General features: G+C 39.6%; 1 protein-coding gene and 1 long non-coding RNA gene across 5 annotated transcripts; one reads left to right on the top strand and one right to left on the bottom strand.

Annotated features, from left to right (window-relative positions):
• Positions 1-585: 585 nt before the first annotated feature.
• On the bottom strand, positions 586-9,980 carry LOC118233884. Of its 3 annotated transcripts, XR_004766583.1 has the most exons (4): positions 9,649-9,980; positions 7,874-8,004; positions 3,838-5,402; positions 586-2,400 (listed from the first exon to the last, which is right to left on the bottom strand). It is a non-coding gene; the product is annotated as an uncharacterized LOC118233884 (long non-coding RNA). The 3 variants fall into 3 exon arrangements; XR_004766581.1 differs by lacking the exon at positions 3,838-5,402 and having other exon boundaries at positions 9,649-9,927; XR_004766582.1 differs by lacking the exons at positions 3,838-5,402; positions 7,874-8,004 and having other exon boundaries at positions 9,649-9,926.
• Positions 8,204-15,310, top strand: LOC118233882 (CD209 antigen-like protein C). 2 transcript variants are annotated; one of them, XM_035429948.1, is made up of 6 exons: positions 8,204-8,574; positions 9,786-9,902; positions 11,027-11,218; positions 13,005-13,162; positions 13,711-13,826; positions 14,261-15,310. In XM_035429948.1, exons 1-6 carry the CDS (start codon positions 8,451-8,453, stop codon positions 14,289-14,291), a joined length of 738 nt encoding a protein of 245 aa, XP_035285839.1. In that variant the 5' UTR covers positions 8,204-8,450; the 3' UTR covers positions 14,292-15,310. The 2 variants fall into 2 exon arrangements, with proteins under 2 accessions (XP_035285839.1, XP_035285838.1); XM_035429947.1 differs by having other exon boundaries at positions 8,208-8,574; positions 14,814-15,310.
• The last annotated feature ends 814 nt before the right edge of the window (positions 15,311-16,124 follow it).

The following is a 16,124-nucleotide window of genomic DNA, read 5'->3' as shown; positions in this document are numbered from 1 at the left end:
CTTTGGCAACATGTACAGTGTTACGTCATGCCAATAAAGCCATTTGAATTAGAATTTTGAGAGAGAGAGGGAGAGAGAAAGGGAGAGAGAGAGAAAGGGAGAGAGAGAGAGATTTCAGTAACTCAAAGTTACCTAATAGCACTGTAACATTGTGTGTAACTGTGAGTGCAGAGACTGCTTCTTCATGGCTCATGCAGCTGAGTTTTAACTGCCTTGACTCTGCCATCATTGACTCTGCCAGCAGTCTCAGGCTGCGCATAATTGACTACGTCTATTATGTTCAGTTCGATAAGATCCATTTTAATTGAATAAAATAATGAAGTCAACACTGGAAGTTTTCGAACATGGCTAGGACCTTAACTATTTCATGGTATTACAAATTGCTTGCTTTTTGTTTAGTGTTATTAACCTTACGTTTTACTTTACATGATGACACATAGTGGCTCAGATGGCCAGGTCCAGCACAGTTCCAGGCAGTTTTATTGATATTCTATTGTATATCTAATGTGTATCATTGTCATGAATGCGTATTTTGTCATGCTGATGAGGTGTGTCAGAATCAGTAGCTGATAAATCCATCTTTCGTTTGACATTGACTTTATTTTCTCACCATTACAGTCTGCAACACAGAATGGAGGATGGAGATTAACACAAAACAATTAAAAAATGCCTAGCAAAACCATTAAGAGAATATTAAATTAGATGACAGACTTTCGGTCTTTTAGTGTTAATGGATTATTCAGCCATTTGGCAACTAAATGAGCATGTCATTACTTGTTAAGAATGCGCTATGCGTTATTCTCCAGCACAGAATAACTGGTAACACTTCCATTATTCTGAAGGGTGTGTTTCTGCTCTGTGAACATCTGTGAGGAAACAGAGTGATGTGTCACAGTCACAAGGCTTTCCTGCATTTTGATTGGATGGAGCCTGAGAGTGGGTGGATAATTTCGAAGAAGAGGGAGTTAGAGACAAGAAGAGGAAGAACAGAAATTAAACAGGGGAAAGATCAAAATGTTGATCAACATGAACTTTATCCCAGAAGTATACCCATTTTTGACTCAACAAATCTGCTTACCAAGCCAATAAATGAACCAACAAACCCAGGAGAGCACATGATGTGCAATGAACTGGAAGTTTATCTCAGAGACCTTGGCCGCTGAGTCATTTTGAATAATAAAATTAGTTGTACAAACTCATAATCTGGGCTTTTAATGAAAAACAAACAGTTGAAAAAGTCCATATTTAAGTCCTACTTTTCCAGTTATTGCTCCATCTTTTTGGCTAGCCAAGTCAATATGGATCCTGATTGCTGTACCATCAGGAGATGAAGAAACCAAAATGACCTCTGCACTTAATTTATTCACTCTGTTATGTTTTTTTTAATCCAGTTGGTCAAAGCAAGAATAAACATATTGATTTCACATCAAAACATCTGCACAAGTCTGTTAAAACGTTTGGAGGGACTCTAATGCCTGCAAATAGTTAGAGATTTTCTTTTTCACTTAAACAGCAATAACAGCAACAGTGAATAAAAGTTTCTTAATGTCAGTTTGTGTGGTATTTTTGATGTCATTGTTAAGGCAAGTCAGTATAAAACCCAGATACTTTCAATGAACTTCAAAGGGAATATTCTATTCAAGCAAAATATTTGACTCAAAGGACATTCTATGTCAAAACTGTGTCGATGAAAAATTAGTACTATTAAGACAATAGTAAGGAAAAAAGATACTTCCAAATATATTTGATTTTACTTCCTTGCCCCCTCTATTTCTATATCTCACATGGTGAGGCGCTACATAAAGTCCACCAGAGCGCAAAAATGTTGCAATGGCTCCAGCTCAGCCATGCTGTTCCTAATTAAACTGACTTCCATTAAACCCCTGGAACAAAAACTGTGCGGGCACAATAAAATACAATTGTATCGGTACCGCGTATAACATCCATAATCATGTTGCATCCCTTAAATGAAATTGCAGAATCGTACCCTAGCAAGACTGTGTCAGCGTACTCATTCACCAGGCCCTGAAATTCAGGGGATATTTATGTTGTTTGCTCCACCAGAAGAGAGCAGATTTAAGTGTTCTTGCTCCACATCCACTCTTGTATTTCTTCATTACCTCTCTCACGCCACGCTTCAGTCTGATTTGGACGAACGGCAGAAATTGCAAGACGGGTGGTGCGAGCTAAAAATGAGATCGCCTTTGATGGAAAGTCACCTGTGGCAGCATTCCTTCCTGTTTCTAAATTATGAGGGCTGTTCTCCTGGTCCACCTCTTCTCGTGATTCTGGCTCTTGATTCTAAGCTTGCGTCTGGCTCCGGACTTCGCTCCAAATCCACATCTGATTTTCATTCTAGAAGGATTCAAATGTTCTACCAGGCAATAATCTGCCTGCTGTCTGAAATAAATAGAACAATGGATTAACCCTTTATTACAACAGACAACACAAATAAAAAAAAAATAAAGGCAGGCATTCATGTAATACTGGTGACCGTGTGCCAGTTGTCAAAGACATCCAAAATATATTTCCTTTCTTTCCTTACATTAAATATTGAATATTAGTCTGAAGAGTGTTTGCGAGACACCCTTAACATTCCTAAATTGAGGGGGGGGGGGGGCAGAGAGTAATTTGATGGGAATGATGGAGCTTGGACTGGCGTGATAGCTGATGCCTCTCCCCCCACTTTGCCCTCTTGGCCCTTACTCTGCAGGAGAGTCCTGTGGCCCTGGAGCTAAAGGGGGTTACATTCCCCCAAAAACAACTAAATCACAGGAATTTCAACAGCTTATGAAAGCACAAGTGCAGACCTGAGGGAATCTAGCGAGAGAGAGAGAGAGAGAGAGGGAGAGAGAGAGAGAGAGAGCACAGAGATCTGAACAATGCATGGATGAATCCAAAGTTTATAAATAATAAAAAAAATGGCCTTGCTATTGAAAATGCAGTTCTGTAACTAGACCTAGCTCTGATTCAAAATCTCAGTTCTCAAGTCTGGATCTAGCTCTCATCCAGGTTCTGGTTATGTTTGCACTCTTTTCTGATTCATATTATAACTATTTTAGAGCTATAGCTGTCTGTTTTAAATCATGCAAATGTTCACAATGTTTCTTTAGAGAACATTAAAAGGCAGTGATCTGTAGTATTTTGCAGTTTTCCAGTAGTTTTTCTCCCTACTCAAAGTTGTTCTATCCTATATATGTTTCTGCCAGTATAAACTCACTGTAGAGCCTGTGCTTGCTGTTCAAGAGCCATTCTTGCATTTAATTTGTCTGAAATGATGAATGAGGTGGTTTGATTCCTTTTACTCAAGATCTTTTCATCGGTAGCAGCAATAAGGGCAAAATCAATAAAAATAAATTAATAATAAGCAATAAAAGCAAAAGCAATAAAAGGATGTCGTTATTTTCTGAGTGACTGAAATTCAGAATGTACTGCAGAGATAAAAATGAAATACAACATATGCAGACTATGGCACCACCAGAATATATTAAACAAGTATGTGTGTGCCTGTGTGTGTGTGTATGCGTGTGCGCGTGTGCATGTGTTCAGAAATGTCAATGGGGAACAGAGGAGAAAAAAGAATGGGCAAGCCTTAGCATGGACCTGCCATTTTGACTGTAGTAAGCAAGTAAAATGTTAATACTGGTTTTGGATGTAAACAACCTGTCATGGAGAACAGGCCAGAAGGCAAAGTTAGACGGAACTGGAACAAGGACAGATTGTGACTGGATGGCTCACAACTGCCCAGGACAATGGGGTGTGAACAGGGGTGAGACTGGGCCTTCAAGTAAGCTAGTTAAATTGTGCAGTATATCACAGCACAGATGATTAACTTACTCCAAAGTTGGTCCAAAGATCGCTGATGCGACCATGAACCACAAACACATGCGACGGTTTGTTTGTCCAGTTGGCATGCTGCAAGTTTACGCAATCTGCACAAAAGAAATCCTGGCACCATCCCATCTGACAACGATGAGTGTAAGTCAGTTCACTGTGAATGTTGATTTTGTCTTTTTGTGCTGCGATGGATTGGCGGCCTGTCCAGGGTGTATTCCTGCCTCTCGCCCAATGCATGCTGGGATAGGCTCCAGCACCCCGTGAGACCCTGCCCAGGATAAGCGAGTACAGATAATGGATGAATGGATGGATATGCTGCTGGTCATATTTTAGCTCCCAGCTGTGCGGCATTCTAATCAAATCGCCACAGCAGAAGTCAGTATGGTGAGTAATGTAATAAGCGCCACATACTATAGACCACCACAGTACATATGACATGCCTTCAATATCTTGAATCTAGACAAGTGAACACTACAGGTTATGCATGTGAGAATTCCTTGTTTTTGCCTGTTCCAATTATCCTTTTGTTTTATGAAAACCCCTATGCAATAAAAAACGATCCCTGGCCTTTAGGATAATGTAAGTTCCACCATACAATTCATGTTAATTAGACCAAGAGTTGAAATCAGATGTACACATAAGAGCTTTACCCTTGGCCTGAAAATGTTTTGATTATTAAAACACCCAAGGTTAATCATATGCTCAGTTTTAAAACAGCCCAGATGGAGTGCATTTTAATGATTGCATATGAAAATTCATGGACTTTTTAGTTGAAATAGGAAACAGTGCACATGCATACGAATTGAAACACAATGTACCTAAATGGATGGATTAAGCAATTCAGTCTTCAAAATACATATAATCATTTGTAATTAAAAGTGACTGCCCATCAGACAATCTTTTCAAGCTAAAGCTTACTTTGTTCTTTTTATGTAAGATGGCAGTGACATTACTCAAAGAAGAGAAGTTGTATGGGAAATGCAGTGCTCCAGCTTCTCTTATTAACAGTGGCATTACTGCTTATTGCTTATAATGCTGGAACTAATTATAAAGATTGTTAAGCTGCTTGCACAATGTGTATGTCTCCTCCTATTATGATCAGCTTTTTTTTTTTAGAACTGTAAAGACTTCCTTCCCAGGGGCTTAGAGTTGTTACTGTGGTGATTGGCCAACTGCCGAAGGAGGCTGTACCTGATTGGCTGACCTTCGAGTCAAATTTGAATAGCTGCCGAAGAACAAAGACCCCCATGAGCATAAGCATGGAACTCATCTCTTGTGTGATTTTCTTATAAACATTGTGCTAACTTTCCTATGTGTTTTCCATTAGTGTCCCACATGTAAACCATGCATGCATTAGAGAGTGTATGTACCCCTTTAGTTTTATAATCACAGTTTCCAGAAGGCGACAGACTAGGCTAGAGACAAGAGAGACTAGAGTAATGTACATGCCAGTCCTTGTCGGAGAAGGACAACGAGGATTTTCACAGTGCTCAAAATGCTCAGCTTCAGTTCTCCATTGCACAGGCACAAGTGAGAAATACAGATACTCGCCCCCTGCATGGGTCCTGTGGAGACACATAATTAGTTGTTACCTCTCCGGCACTGGACATCTACAGGATGTCAGAGAAAACGCAGAGGCTCAGAGCTCTCCAGCAGGGCAAGGAGAGCGGTAGCTCGGCAGAGAAAGCTACAGCACATGGATCACTGAGGCCTTAAACAGAACTTATGAAGGCTCTACCGGAAACAGAAACAAACAGAGAGGGAATGATTTGGAAAAAAAGAGAATGGTTAGTTGGATGTGCGGAGCATTTCTAAACCGGCCATTGCTTTCCATTAGTGCTTACGCAGGGGGTCACTTTTAAACAATAATTATTAAAATAGTTATTTAAAAAGGAAAAGAAGAATGTTTTTGTAATTCATTTTTGTTTCTGAGCTGTCATCAAATGTGTCTTTGAAGACAAAATGATGTGAAAACAATCACAATTTGCATACAACTATGCAGTAAATGTGAAATTTACTCTAAGAGACTTTATATGAGTCCAACAAGGATCAAATCTGCTAATCATACTCATCTATATCAGAATTGATTTAATACTGAAATATTTACTGTCTGTATGATTTCATGATGTCCCATTCCTGGACTGGTCTCAAAATCCCCCTTTGATTTGGCAAAAATTCTTTTGCAATGCTTTCAATGAACTCATTTACAAGATGACCAGTTTTAAGAGGAATATGGATAAAACTATTAAGCAAGCTGCAATTGAGAAATATGCCTTGCTTCAGTTGCCAATGTATCTTGAAAATGATGGATGATCAAGGAAGATAAAACAGTTGCAGCTGAATATTGTATGAAGACCTGTTTCCGAAACAAAAAAGTTGGAGACTTTTTTCTTGCAACTGTGAGTTTATTTCTCAGAATTCCAATTTTTCCTGCAATTGTGTGTTTATTTCCCATCAAATTATTTTCCCCTTGTAATTGGAAGCTTATTTGTGCTATTTTATCGACCACTGCATAGGCCGACTGTTAATTTCTCTCAATTCTGACTTTATTTCTCACAACTCTGACTTTTCTCACAATTTCAAGTTTATTTCTTGCATTTCTGACATATACTCTTGTAATTGCAAGTTTATTCCTCCAGCAATTCTAACCACAGCTGCATACAGTATTGCCTTTGATAGCTGGGGAGACTAACATTATCTTTTTTCTGCTGTCCTATCTTTTTTGCTAGGATCTTCAGACTAGTGTTCTGTGCTGATTTCGGCCTGGCAATAATGACTTTGAGACTCACAATAATGACTTTGAGACTCACAGACCAATGCAGCCTGGAGTCGCTGGCTATCTGGTTTTAGCCTACTTAAAATATGATAGTCTATCCATCCACTATCCATACCCGCTGATTCTGGGCAGGCTCGGGGGGTGGGGGGTGCTGGAGCCTATCCATTGGGCAAGAGGCAGGATTATACCCAGGACAGAGCACACTTCACTCACTTTCACTCACACCCACGGGCAATTTAGAGTCTCCAATTGACCTACCTGCCTGCATGTCTTTGAAATGTGGGAAGAAACCCAAGCGAATATGGGGAGAACATACAAACTCCACACAGAAAGGCCCAGGCCGGATTTGAACTCAGGAGCATCTTGCTGCGAGGTGACAGTGCTACCCACTGCACCACCGTGCCACCCATCTCATTCATCCGCTCTTCTCTAGCTAGCATTTAAGTTGCTTCATTCACAATTCCTCTCTACACCCACAAAAATCTATCTGACGCCTACTGCAACATGCAAGTACGCTACATGTACCTCAAAAACAGGCTTTGTATTAATACAGTGGAAAGAAAAAAACTGTGAACCCTTTGGAGTTGGGTGATGCCACAAGACAATGGCCCAAAACATATGAGTAAATCAACAACAGAATAGTTTAAACAGAAGAAATTTCAAGTTTTGGAATGGCCAAGTCAGAGTCCAGGCCTTAACTCAATTGAGATGTTGTGGCATGACCTGAAGAGGGCTGTTCAGGCCAGGAACCCAAGAAATATCAATGAACTAAAGCAATTTTGTAAGGAGAAATTGTCTAAAATTCCTGCTAACTATTGTGCAAGATTGATCAGCAGCTACAGGAAACATTTTTTGGTTTTTTTGGCGATTATTACTGCTGAAGAGGTCCTACCAGTAACTAGATACAAGGATTCACATACTTTTTACAGCCTGAACAGGGAATGTTCAAGCAATGTGTTCAATAAAGACATGGAAAGTGCAATTGATTGTGTATTAGTTTTAGCAGAATGTGTTTGTATATTATTGTGACTTAGATGAAGATCACACCTCATATCACGAGTAATTAATGCATAAATACGAGTAATTCCAAAGGGATCACAAACTTTTTTCTTGCTACTGTATATTTTGCATAAATACAGATTTTACTGACTGAAATATCATCGCTGGGTATATCCTGAGCAGAATGAGGAAATAGGGGGTGACGAGTTGTTTTGGGCAAACCTGCAAAACTGGCAGATTAAAATATAAAAACTACATTACCTGTGTTGAACAGCTCGGTTAATGGAATTGCTCCGGGAAGGATTAGGCGCATCAACTTCTATTGAAATGACCTAGAGTTCCTGGCGAACCGTCTTCTTGGCTAATAACCACAGCTCAGAAACTGGGAAACTCTCATGGACATGTACATAAAGGTTAAGGTCAAACGAAAAAAGCAAACAAATTCATAATTTACAGAAGGCTAATGTGTCCTCTATGAATCATTGGGTAAAACGGGGGTTCGTGTACTTGCAACCTCTAGTGGTAAAAACACACTTGCGCATGACGCACTTTGCTTACGCCAATGCACACATATGTGAACACGCGTGTACACTCTCTCTCTCTCTCTCTCTCACACACACACACACACACGCAAACATACATAAACTCACGCACACGCCCCCACAAGGCGTGTTTTGAGCTGCCTATTTTATGAGGGGGTTGTAATAGCTTCACGTTTTACTTTAAGCTCTGTCAGTAATACAGACGTTTTCAAGGTACACACTTGCAAAGAAGTTCAATAGAAGACACCATCGACAGTCTGCAAGCATAGAAATCTTCGATTCTTAGAGTACGTAACATGGCAATGTCGGCAGAGATAGGATCAGTGGAATGCGACGGTATGTACTCTAAACTCATAAATAAAGATGAAGATACGCCATATGAGGAGGAAAACCACAAACTTGGAAATCCAGACGTTCAGGGTAAGTCACGTGAATTTGCATTATTATTTCGAATTCTGTCGGTCACATAATTGTTCTCTTTGACATATAAATTGTATTAACGATTTGACATAACTCATTAATTCGTAAAACTAATAGAAATAGTTACCTAATTCACGAATTATCGGTCTTTCAGAATGTTTAGCATTCATTTGTAATATTGTTTTTCAAGAGTAGTATTGCCCTAATTATGTCATGGTTCACAGCACCATAATCAATATCGACAGCTGTCATCATCATAATCATCACCATCACCATCACTACTCAAAAAGGTTACTTCTTAAGTACCTATGAGTAACTCTGGTGTTGAACCAGAACTTGCACTTTTAATGAAGATACATTCACAGGCTACAGTGTCATATTTTGGCGTCAGTATTGATGTCAATATTGTTAACAATCTGGTCATTGCTGTTATGAAAATCATAATATTCATATTTTAGCACGTGGAATTTAAACTAGAAAAATTTAAACTGTAGCCGTGGACTCCCTCCCTATGACTCATAAGGAAAAAAATCACGTTCAGTAAAAGGGTAGTCGTTGGAGTCAGACTTGTCCAAACATGCTGCTGACATTTTCATAAAATGACAGTAGGATTACTTTTTTTTATCCCGAAGATATAAAGACGTGGGAAAGATCACACTGGAAAACATCAAACGCACACATTCTATTCCATATTCTGAACCAAGAATTTAAACAATCTGACGTGGCCTACACCTCTACAGGCTGTCTTTTCTGACATGATGGGCTAGACATGTCTATCATTTTGCGTTTTCGATTTATTTCTGCCATTCTGGTTGTCCAAATAAAATGATTATATATATATATATTTTTTTTTTTTCTGTAGAAACTTTTGTAGTTCTGAAACACCAGACAAAATATCATTATGATGTTTTATATTTTCTTTTCATTGATAACCCCACGTGCTTTTCAAATGAACAACAATGCATTGATGATATTGTAACACGCTACAGAATGACTTACTTAAACGATATAATGAGTAATTATAGTTCCTACATTTAACTTAAGTGCAACTTAAAATGTTCAGCAGGAACTCACCAATGGTGACTTTGTCAGAGCTTCTTACAGCAAAATTGGCCTGTAAATAACAAAATAACCTCTGACTGGATGAATGTACGTGAATGTAATTCCTGTGTGAATCGATATGTTTTGGTCTCATTATTTATGTTCTTCAGTGTCCATGCCCTCTGCTGGAGGTGCACCCAGCTCTCACCCGTACAGACTGGCTACGGGGTGTCTCGGTGTGCTGTGTGTGGTGTTTTTAATTTCCATTGCGGTCCTGTGTGCCCACTGTGAGTATGTCTCATCATCATACCTCTTAGAACACGCATCTTCCTGCAAATGTTGCATGTTCCTCAGTGTTTATACTCACGTCTGTCCATGTCTCAATATTTGTAAATGTCTTTAACCAATTTTAGAATGTCTCTACACTCTTTTTTCACATGAATAGTTCCCATGCTGCACGAACAAGTGCAAAAACAGCACCACCTGGCGTTCAAGTCATGGGTACACATGTCATGCAGAAGACTGGAAGACTGTGGAAGACCAAATGTGACAGAATGAAGTAAATAAATAGAAAATAGAATTTAAAAATGTGAAATAAAAGAAAGCGAAAATGAAATAAATAAATAAGCAATTAAATAAATAGATAATGAAATAAATAAATTAATATGCAATGAAATAAACTTATTGATAATGAAATAAATAGGCTAAATAAGCAATTAAATAAATATCTATTCATTATTTTATGCCTCTTTTATTTATTTCATGACGTTATTATTTCCGAAGGAAGCAACTTCCGAAGCAACTTTGCACATTGGCTCTTTAATTAATTTATTCGGCCTGTCAGTCAACATCGGTCAGGCGTGATTACAGAGGCCACGCCCCCACGATGGCGGGAAACAATCCGCTGCTCTCCATAGAGTTAATATTAGCAGTCAGAAGATTTATACGACTATGAAAATGCCGAAAAGTTGTTATGTGGTAGGCTGTACAAATAAAGCCAAGAACATCGATTTTAAGTTTTATGGCCTCCCGTGCATAAAAGACCCGAGCCAACGAGGAGAGAAAAGTGGATTCATAGTATCAGACGTGACCCGGTTACCACAAGCCTGAATCTAGACGTTCAGATGGGTGGTAATATATGTTGAGAGGTGTTTCGACATAAACAGAATAGGTTAGCTCAGGTTAACTCCCAATTTCGCCGCATGTCTGAAAACCCGTGCTATTTGGTTGAAAAGTGAAAGTTTTCTAGCTGACTAGGAGATAGCCAGGCTATATCCGGGTAAAAAATTAACTAAATTGGAGCCAACCTCGTTAACCTATTTAATTTTGTCACGTTGGTCTTCCATAGAAGATGGTTGGGAAGTGCTGTCAGTCCTAATTGGGTGTCGTGTTCTCTGACTTCCCCCTGCAGATAAGAACCTGTTGTTCGGTGTGAGTGAGGAGCACGACGTGCTCTCGAAGAACTATACCTCAGCACAGAGCACAATGGAACGCCTCTCCTTCAATGTCTCAGCTTTGTCTGACGTAATCAGCAAACTGCAGAAAGAGAAGGGAGATGTGGAAAAAGACAAGGAGAGACTGCAAGCAAGGGTCAAGGTGCTAGGTATGTGTGTGTGTGTGTGAGAGAGAGAGAGAGAGAGAGAGACCTAAATATATCGTCTCCTGAATTCTCACACTTTGATCTGTTAATGTTGCAGTTTTACACTTGGTATTGCATTTTCCATTTGAAATTACTTTAATGAAAAGCAATGGTGCAGCAGTGCACCTCATTGCAGGAGCTGAATGTGAGCCAGGCTCCCCTAAAATGATGCATAAATGGCTGTAGTGTTGTCCAGGTTGGGACAGAGGGATTCATTTGGAAGAGTATTCCCTGTTTGGTCCACAGTATACTGTTTATGAGTATTATGACATTACTCAAAACAGCTGGCTTCTGAAGAAGTCAGCAGGAACTCAATTCCCTTTTTTTGTTATTAAAATATATGGAATGTCCAGGTCAGCGAACAGCTCAAAAAGACAAAGTGAGACTTAAGCAATAGAAAGTTAGCATGACGTGAACGTGGTAGCTGTGTCATTTGAGTTGGGTAATGCTCTTCATTGTGATTGCTTTTTTAACACTTGAACACTCAGGGTTTGGGAAGTTCTAAACCAGTCTTTGTGAAGGTGTGACCTTCCTTGAGCCCAGCAGGTTGACTCCAATTATTGTGTCCATTAAGTACTGAAGTTATTGGGCTACTTATTTGTAGATCAGTAATGGGATGCCAGTGTTGTATAATGTATCTCTGGTGCCTGTGCTGTACGATCCCCTGGGCTTGTAAATTTGGGCTTGAGCAATTGTCCAGTTCTTTTATTTGCCCCACTGCCCTGAGGATTCAAACCTCCCACCCTCTCCACCAAAATCATTTGCATTGTACCCTGAGGTCGGGGTCGGAGCTGATTAAAACCTTAGTTTGGTGGCTGTTGGGTAATTTAAAAAAGTCATAAAACAGCTTTGCCCTGAAATAAGTGGGTGGTTCCATTAGAACAGAGCTCTTCTCCTTTCTCTGCATTGCTTCAGGAAAAGACACCACAGCCTTGCAAAATCTTACTGTTCCTGCGGCTTCTCTCCCACGTGTTATAAGTTCAAAGGAGTGTGCTGTATTCAAATGCATGAGCTCCATTTCCACTGACCCAGTTCAGTGCTAGGACCACTGTACCTGAGGAAAGCCAGCTCCAGTTTTAGTAATCACTGTAAGTAACATGCTTTTCCTTAAACAGTCAGTTCAAGAAGGCACTACAGCATGGATTTTCTTTTTTCAGCATTTTCCAAACAGGAATGGCAAAGAAAGCAAATGCAGAAACACTAGCCTTTGTGGCAAGTTAAAATTTGTCGAGGCCTACTACTCATTTATTAGGAATTGACATGATAATGGCGGATGTAGGCTTGACCAAAAAGTTCAACTCTTCAGGTCTTTCTGGATAAGTTAACTTGGTATGTAGGTGAATGATGAATACAGTCACACCAGAGAAAAATATAATATTATGGTTTGGGCATTGGGCTCAGAGGTTTCAGGTTCAACTTCCAGATGGGCACTACCATTGTACATTAGAGGAAGATACATATAGCTCAATTTCTTATGTAATTATCCAGCTGTATAGTACATAGTATGTAATAATGTAAGATGTGCTACTCTGGATATTGATGTCTACTAAGCAGGTACACAGAGTGGAACACATTTACAGCTAAGACAGGTAGGTGGAAATGGAGATATTTTGTTTAGCTTTGTGACATATGCATTTCTCGCATGGTCTTCTCGGAAGCTTTCCCATTTTTTAAAGACCAAACATGAGGGAGTAGATTAATTATTACCGAAATCTGAATTTTTATATCTTTTTGGTTTGTCCGAGAATAGAGGAGCAGGGGAAACCCAAGGTCTGCCCGCCAGAGTGGATTGGATTCAACACCAGCTGCTACTTCATCTCCTCCACCAGCAAGTCCTGGAAGGACAGCCAGGAGTACTGTGCAGAGAGGGGGGGACACTTAGCCATTATACACACGCCAGAGGAACAGGTGAGAGGAGTCGACTTCTGTCTTGTTGCAGCAAACACAACCGCTGGTGTTACGCAGCTGATAAGCGGTTTCTGTTGTCAACTCCACCTTCATATGTATGCTTCTGAATGATGCACCTTTGAAGTTAAGACCACATTTAACAGATGGAAAGTGCTAGAAATGGAGATGATGTAGCACTGGCTGGACTCTCATGTGTGAACACTGAAACTATGAATGGGAAGGCAGCATTTTTTTAAGATTGTTGATCGAAGGGATTTGAGGGCCTCATGTAAAATCAGCCCAATCGGACCAAGGTCAGCCACACTGAAAAATGTTCAGCAAAAAATCAACTCTGATGTGGTATGTTTAACTCAAATAGAGTACATATTGTATCTAGTGGACTTATACAAACACTCTTGGAGCTGATTTAGCGTGAGAAACTTTGCTGTGCAGCAATGGTGTTTGTCCTCACTTGGAAGACGCTCGAGGAAACGCTGTACTGTGGGGTTTTTACAGGAGTCGCAATGTGGGCAGCTTTTCTGATTCTGCGTCATGTGTCTGTGTTGTAGACGTTTCTGTTTAACCAGCTGGTCAGAGGTCACTGGAATGCGTACTGGTTTGGGCTCAGTGATGAAAAGGCAGAGGGTGACTGGTTCTGGGTGGACGGGACCAAACTTGTTAGAGGGTAGGTGCACGGTCTGCTATCTAAAATGCAAATGCGCTGACTCTCATTGCCTGTGCTTGGTAGTATGTTGTTTTTAGTCCTGATTTGCAGCAAAGTGTGGATTAAATATGTAACTGTGGCTGCCTATGACACACTTTGGCAGCCTATGCACTGGAAATGTAGGAGGCTAAAACTTTGCCTTTAGACCAATCACTGCTCTCAACTTATATTTACTTACTTTCATTAGTTAAGCAATAAATTGACTGGCGAGCTGAATAATCCATGGAAATTGGTTGATAATGTTCTTTCTCAATTTTTTCTCTTAGGTAGTGTTTTTTTCTTCACTAAACTATACACTAAACTGTTTCCAATTCTGTGATGCTTATTTGATATGTTGTTTGATATGTTGTTAATTTTAAAGTATATTATTTCTGTAATGTGGCATGAAAAAATAGGAGGTTACAGAGTGGAAAACAGTTGAAATGACCAGCCTTAGATGGAATCTACCTGGAACCAGCTTCTGCTCCAGCTGGACACCAAGACTTTGGTGATGGTCTGTTGTCTGTACCAAGCCGGCCTATCAGCTGGGCATGGTCTTACCTGCATGGTTTCTATCTCAAACATTTTGCTGCCTGCTTGGACATCTCCAAACCAGCTTCAAACCAGCTGGAACTGCTTAAAACCAAGTGGACCAGCTTAAAACCAGACTGGAATCAAGCAGGAATTTCCACTAGAGGATCGCCTACTGCTATATTGAATTTTTTATGCTATTTTATGCTGATTGATGTAGATTGCTTAAATGGCACTCTCCATAAAGTAAAATGCAGGGATACCAGGTAGAGAGCAAGATTAAAAGTGATTTAAACAGTGCTAAATTAAACAGATTTCAGCCTGCTCCATTTAATTTTGCTACCACTGTGATTACACTGCGTTCATCTTTTGCCCATGTTGGGCATTCACACAACATTAACTGCATGGTGGTGGGACTACTTGATGCTCTCCTTTTAGCTTCTGGATGGATGGCGAGCCGAACAACCACATTGATGAGGACTGTGGCTATATGGTGAAGACTCGCAACCCAAGCATACTGGCCCTGGGAAGCTGGTACGATGCACCCTGCAGCATGTACTGGCCATGGATATGTGAGGCTCCGATCAGTTAGGTACAGGCATTTGCGCTGGAAAATGGGAATGTGCCCAAGCATTGCCTTCAGAACCAGAAGACTTTAGGACAGCAGTTTTATAGCCAATAAAAATGGTGCCCATTTTGGAGCCTCAGTAGTTTCTGTGCAGGTCAGATAGTGACAGTAAGGAGATGTATCTTTTGTACAATCTGAATACATATTGGGAAATGTTATGTAACTCTGTTTAGTGTGGGTATAGAGAGAATAGTATTGCTGATTTGCCAGTATCTGCTACAAATACTGTATATTTTTTCAAAATGTGTTAGCAATGGGAGCTGGACTCTGTTTTTCACTGTCTATAAATAACAATGTTTCAAAAGAACTCTTGAAGTGCTTTCTTGAGACTGATACAGCTACTAATGCCCGGCATTAGTACAGTGAGCTCCATAATGTTTGGGACAAACAGAATTTTAGATTTACAATCAAACAATGCCCATGTTATTAAAGTGCAGATTTTCAGCTTTTATTAAAGGCTGTTAATACATTTAAAGGGTATTAATACATTTTTGTTTCACCATGTAGAAATAACAATACATGTGTTTTCAAACCTTGGAGTAATGTACAGATATTTGTTATTTCCCAGCCTGTGTGTAGATGTACTGACAAAACATGGTTGGACACCCTCCACACATGATACTGCTGAGGATATTGCTGTTGAGGCAGGACAGTGTAAAGGAACTGTACTGTCAAGTGTGAGGAAGTTAAAGAATGGACTATGAGAACTGACAAACATGAACAAAACTGAAATAATAACATGCATCACACAGTAGGCCCAATAAAAAGCTACATATAGCACAGCCGGGTTCAGTGCATCCAGAACTAAACTAAAAAAATCAAGCTGAACACTGTTAAATAACAATACAGTGCCTAAAATTAATACAGAATGTAAGAATCTGTTAATCAAAATGTCCTTAATATATGGGTTAACATATCGGAAATAATTCAGGTGACTGAAAAGAAATGTTACAGGGATACAAAAGAAAAGTTAAAAAGAAAAGTTAAATTCTTCGTGTTTTTAAATCTGCCAGAAGATGGTGAATGATTGTTTTTCTCACAGTTATAGAAAGTTTATTGGATGACATCAGTATTAGTTTGGAATGTGTTGTCATATAAGTGAGGAACAAACACAACATACA

Source organism: Anguilla anguilla, chromosome 8, assembly GCF_013347855.1.
Source record: "Anguilla anguilla isolate fAngAng1 chromosome 8, fAngAng1.pri, whole genome shotgun sequence".
NCBI classification, from domain to species: domain Eukaryota; kingdom Metazoa; phylum Chordata; class Actinopteri; order Anguilliformes; family Anguillidae; genus Anguilla; species Anguilla anguilla.
The sequence above is the reverse complement of the archived record's forward strand: the minus strand, read 5'-3'. Positions and strand labels throughout refer to the sequence as shown.

Bases quoted from the DNA above. Each gene is read 5' to 3' on its own strand.
- LOC118233882 (XM_035429947.1), top strand. From the start codon at position 8,451: ATGGCAATGTCGGCAGAGATAGGATCAGTGGAATGCGACGGTATGTAC. The intron at 11,219-13,004 runs GTATGTGTGTGT...GTCCGAGAATAG, and splicing joins AGCAAGGGTCAAGGTGCTAG to AGGAGCAGGGGAAACCCAAG. The intron at 13,827-14,813 runs GTAGGTGCACGG...CTCTCCTTTTAG, and splicing joins GGGACCAAACTTGTTAGAGG to CTTCTGGATGGATGGCGAGC.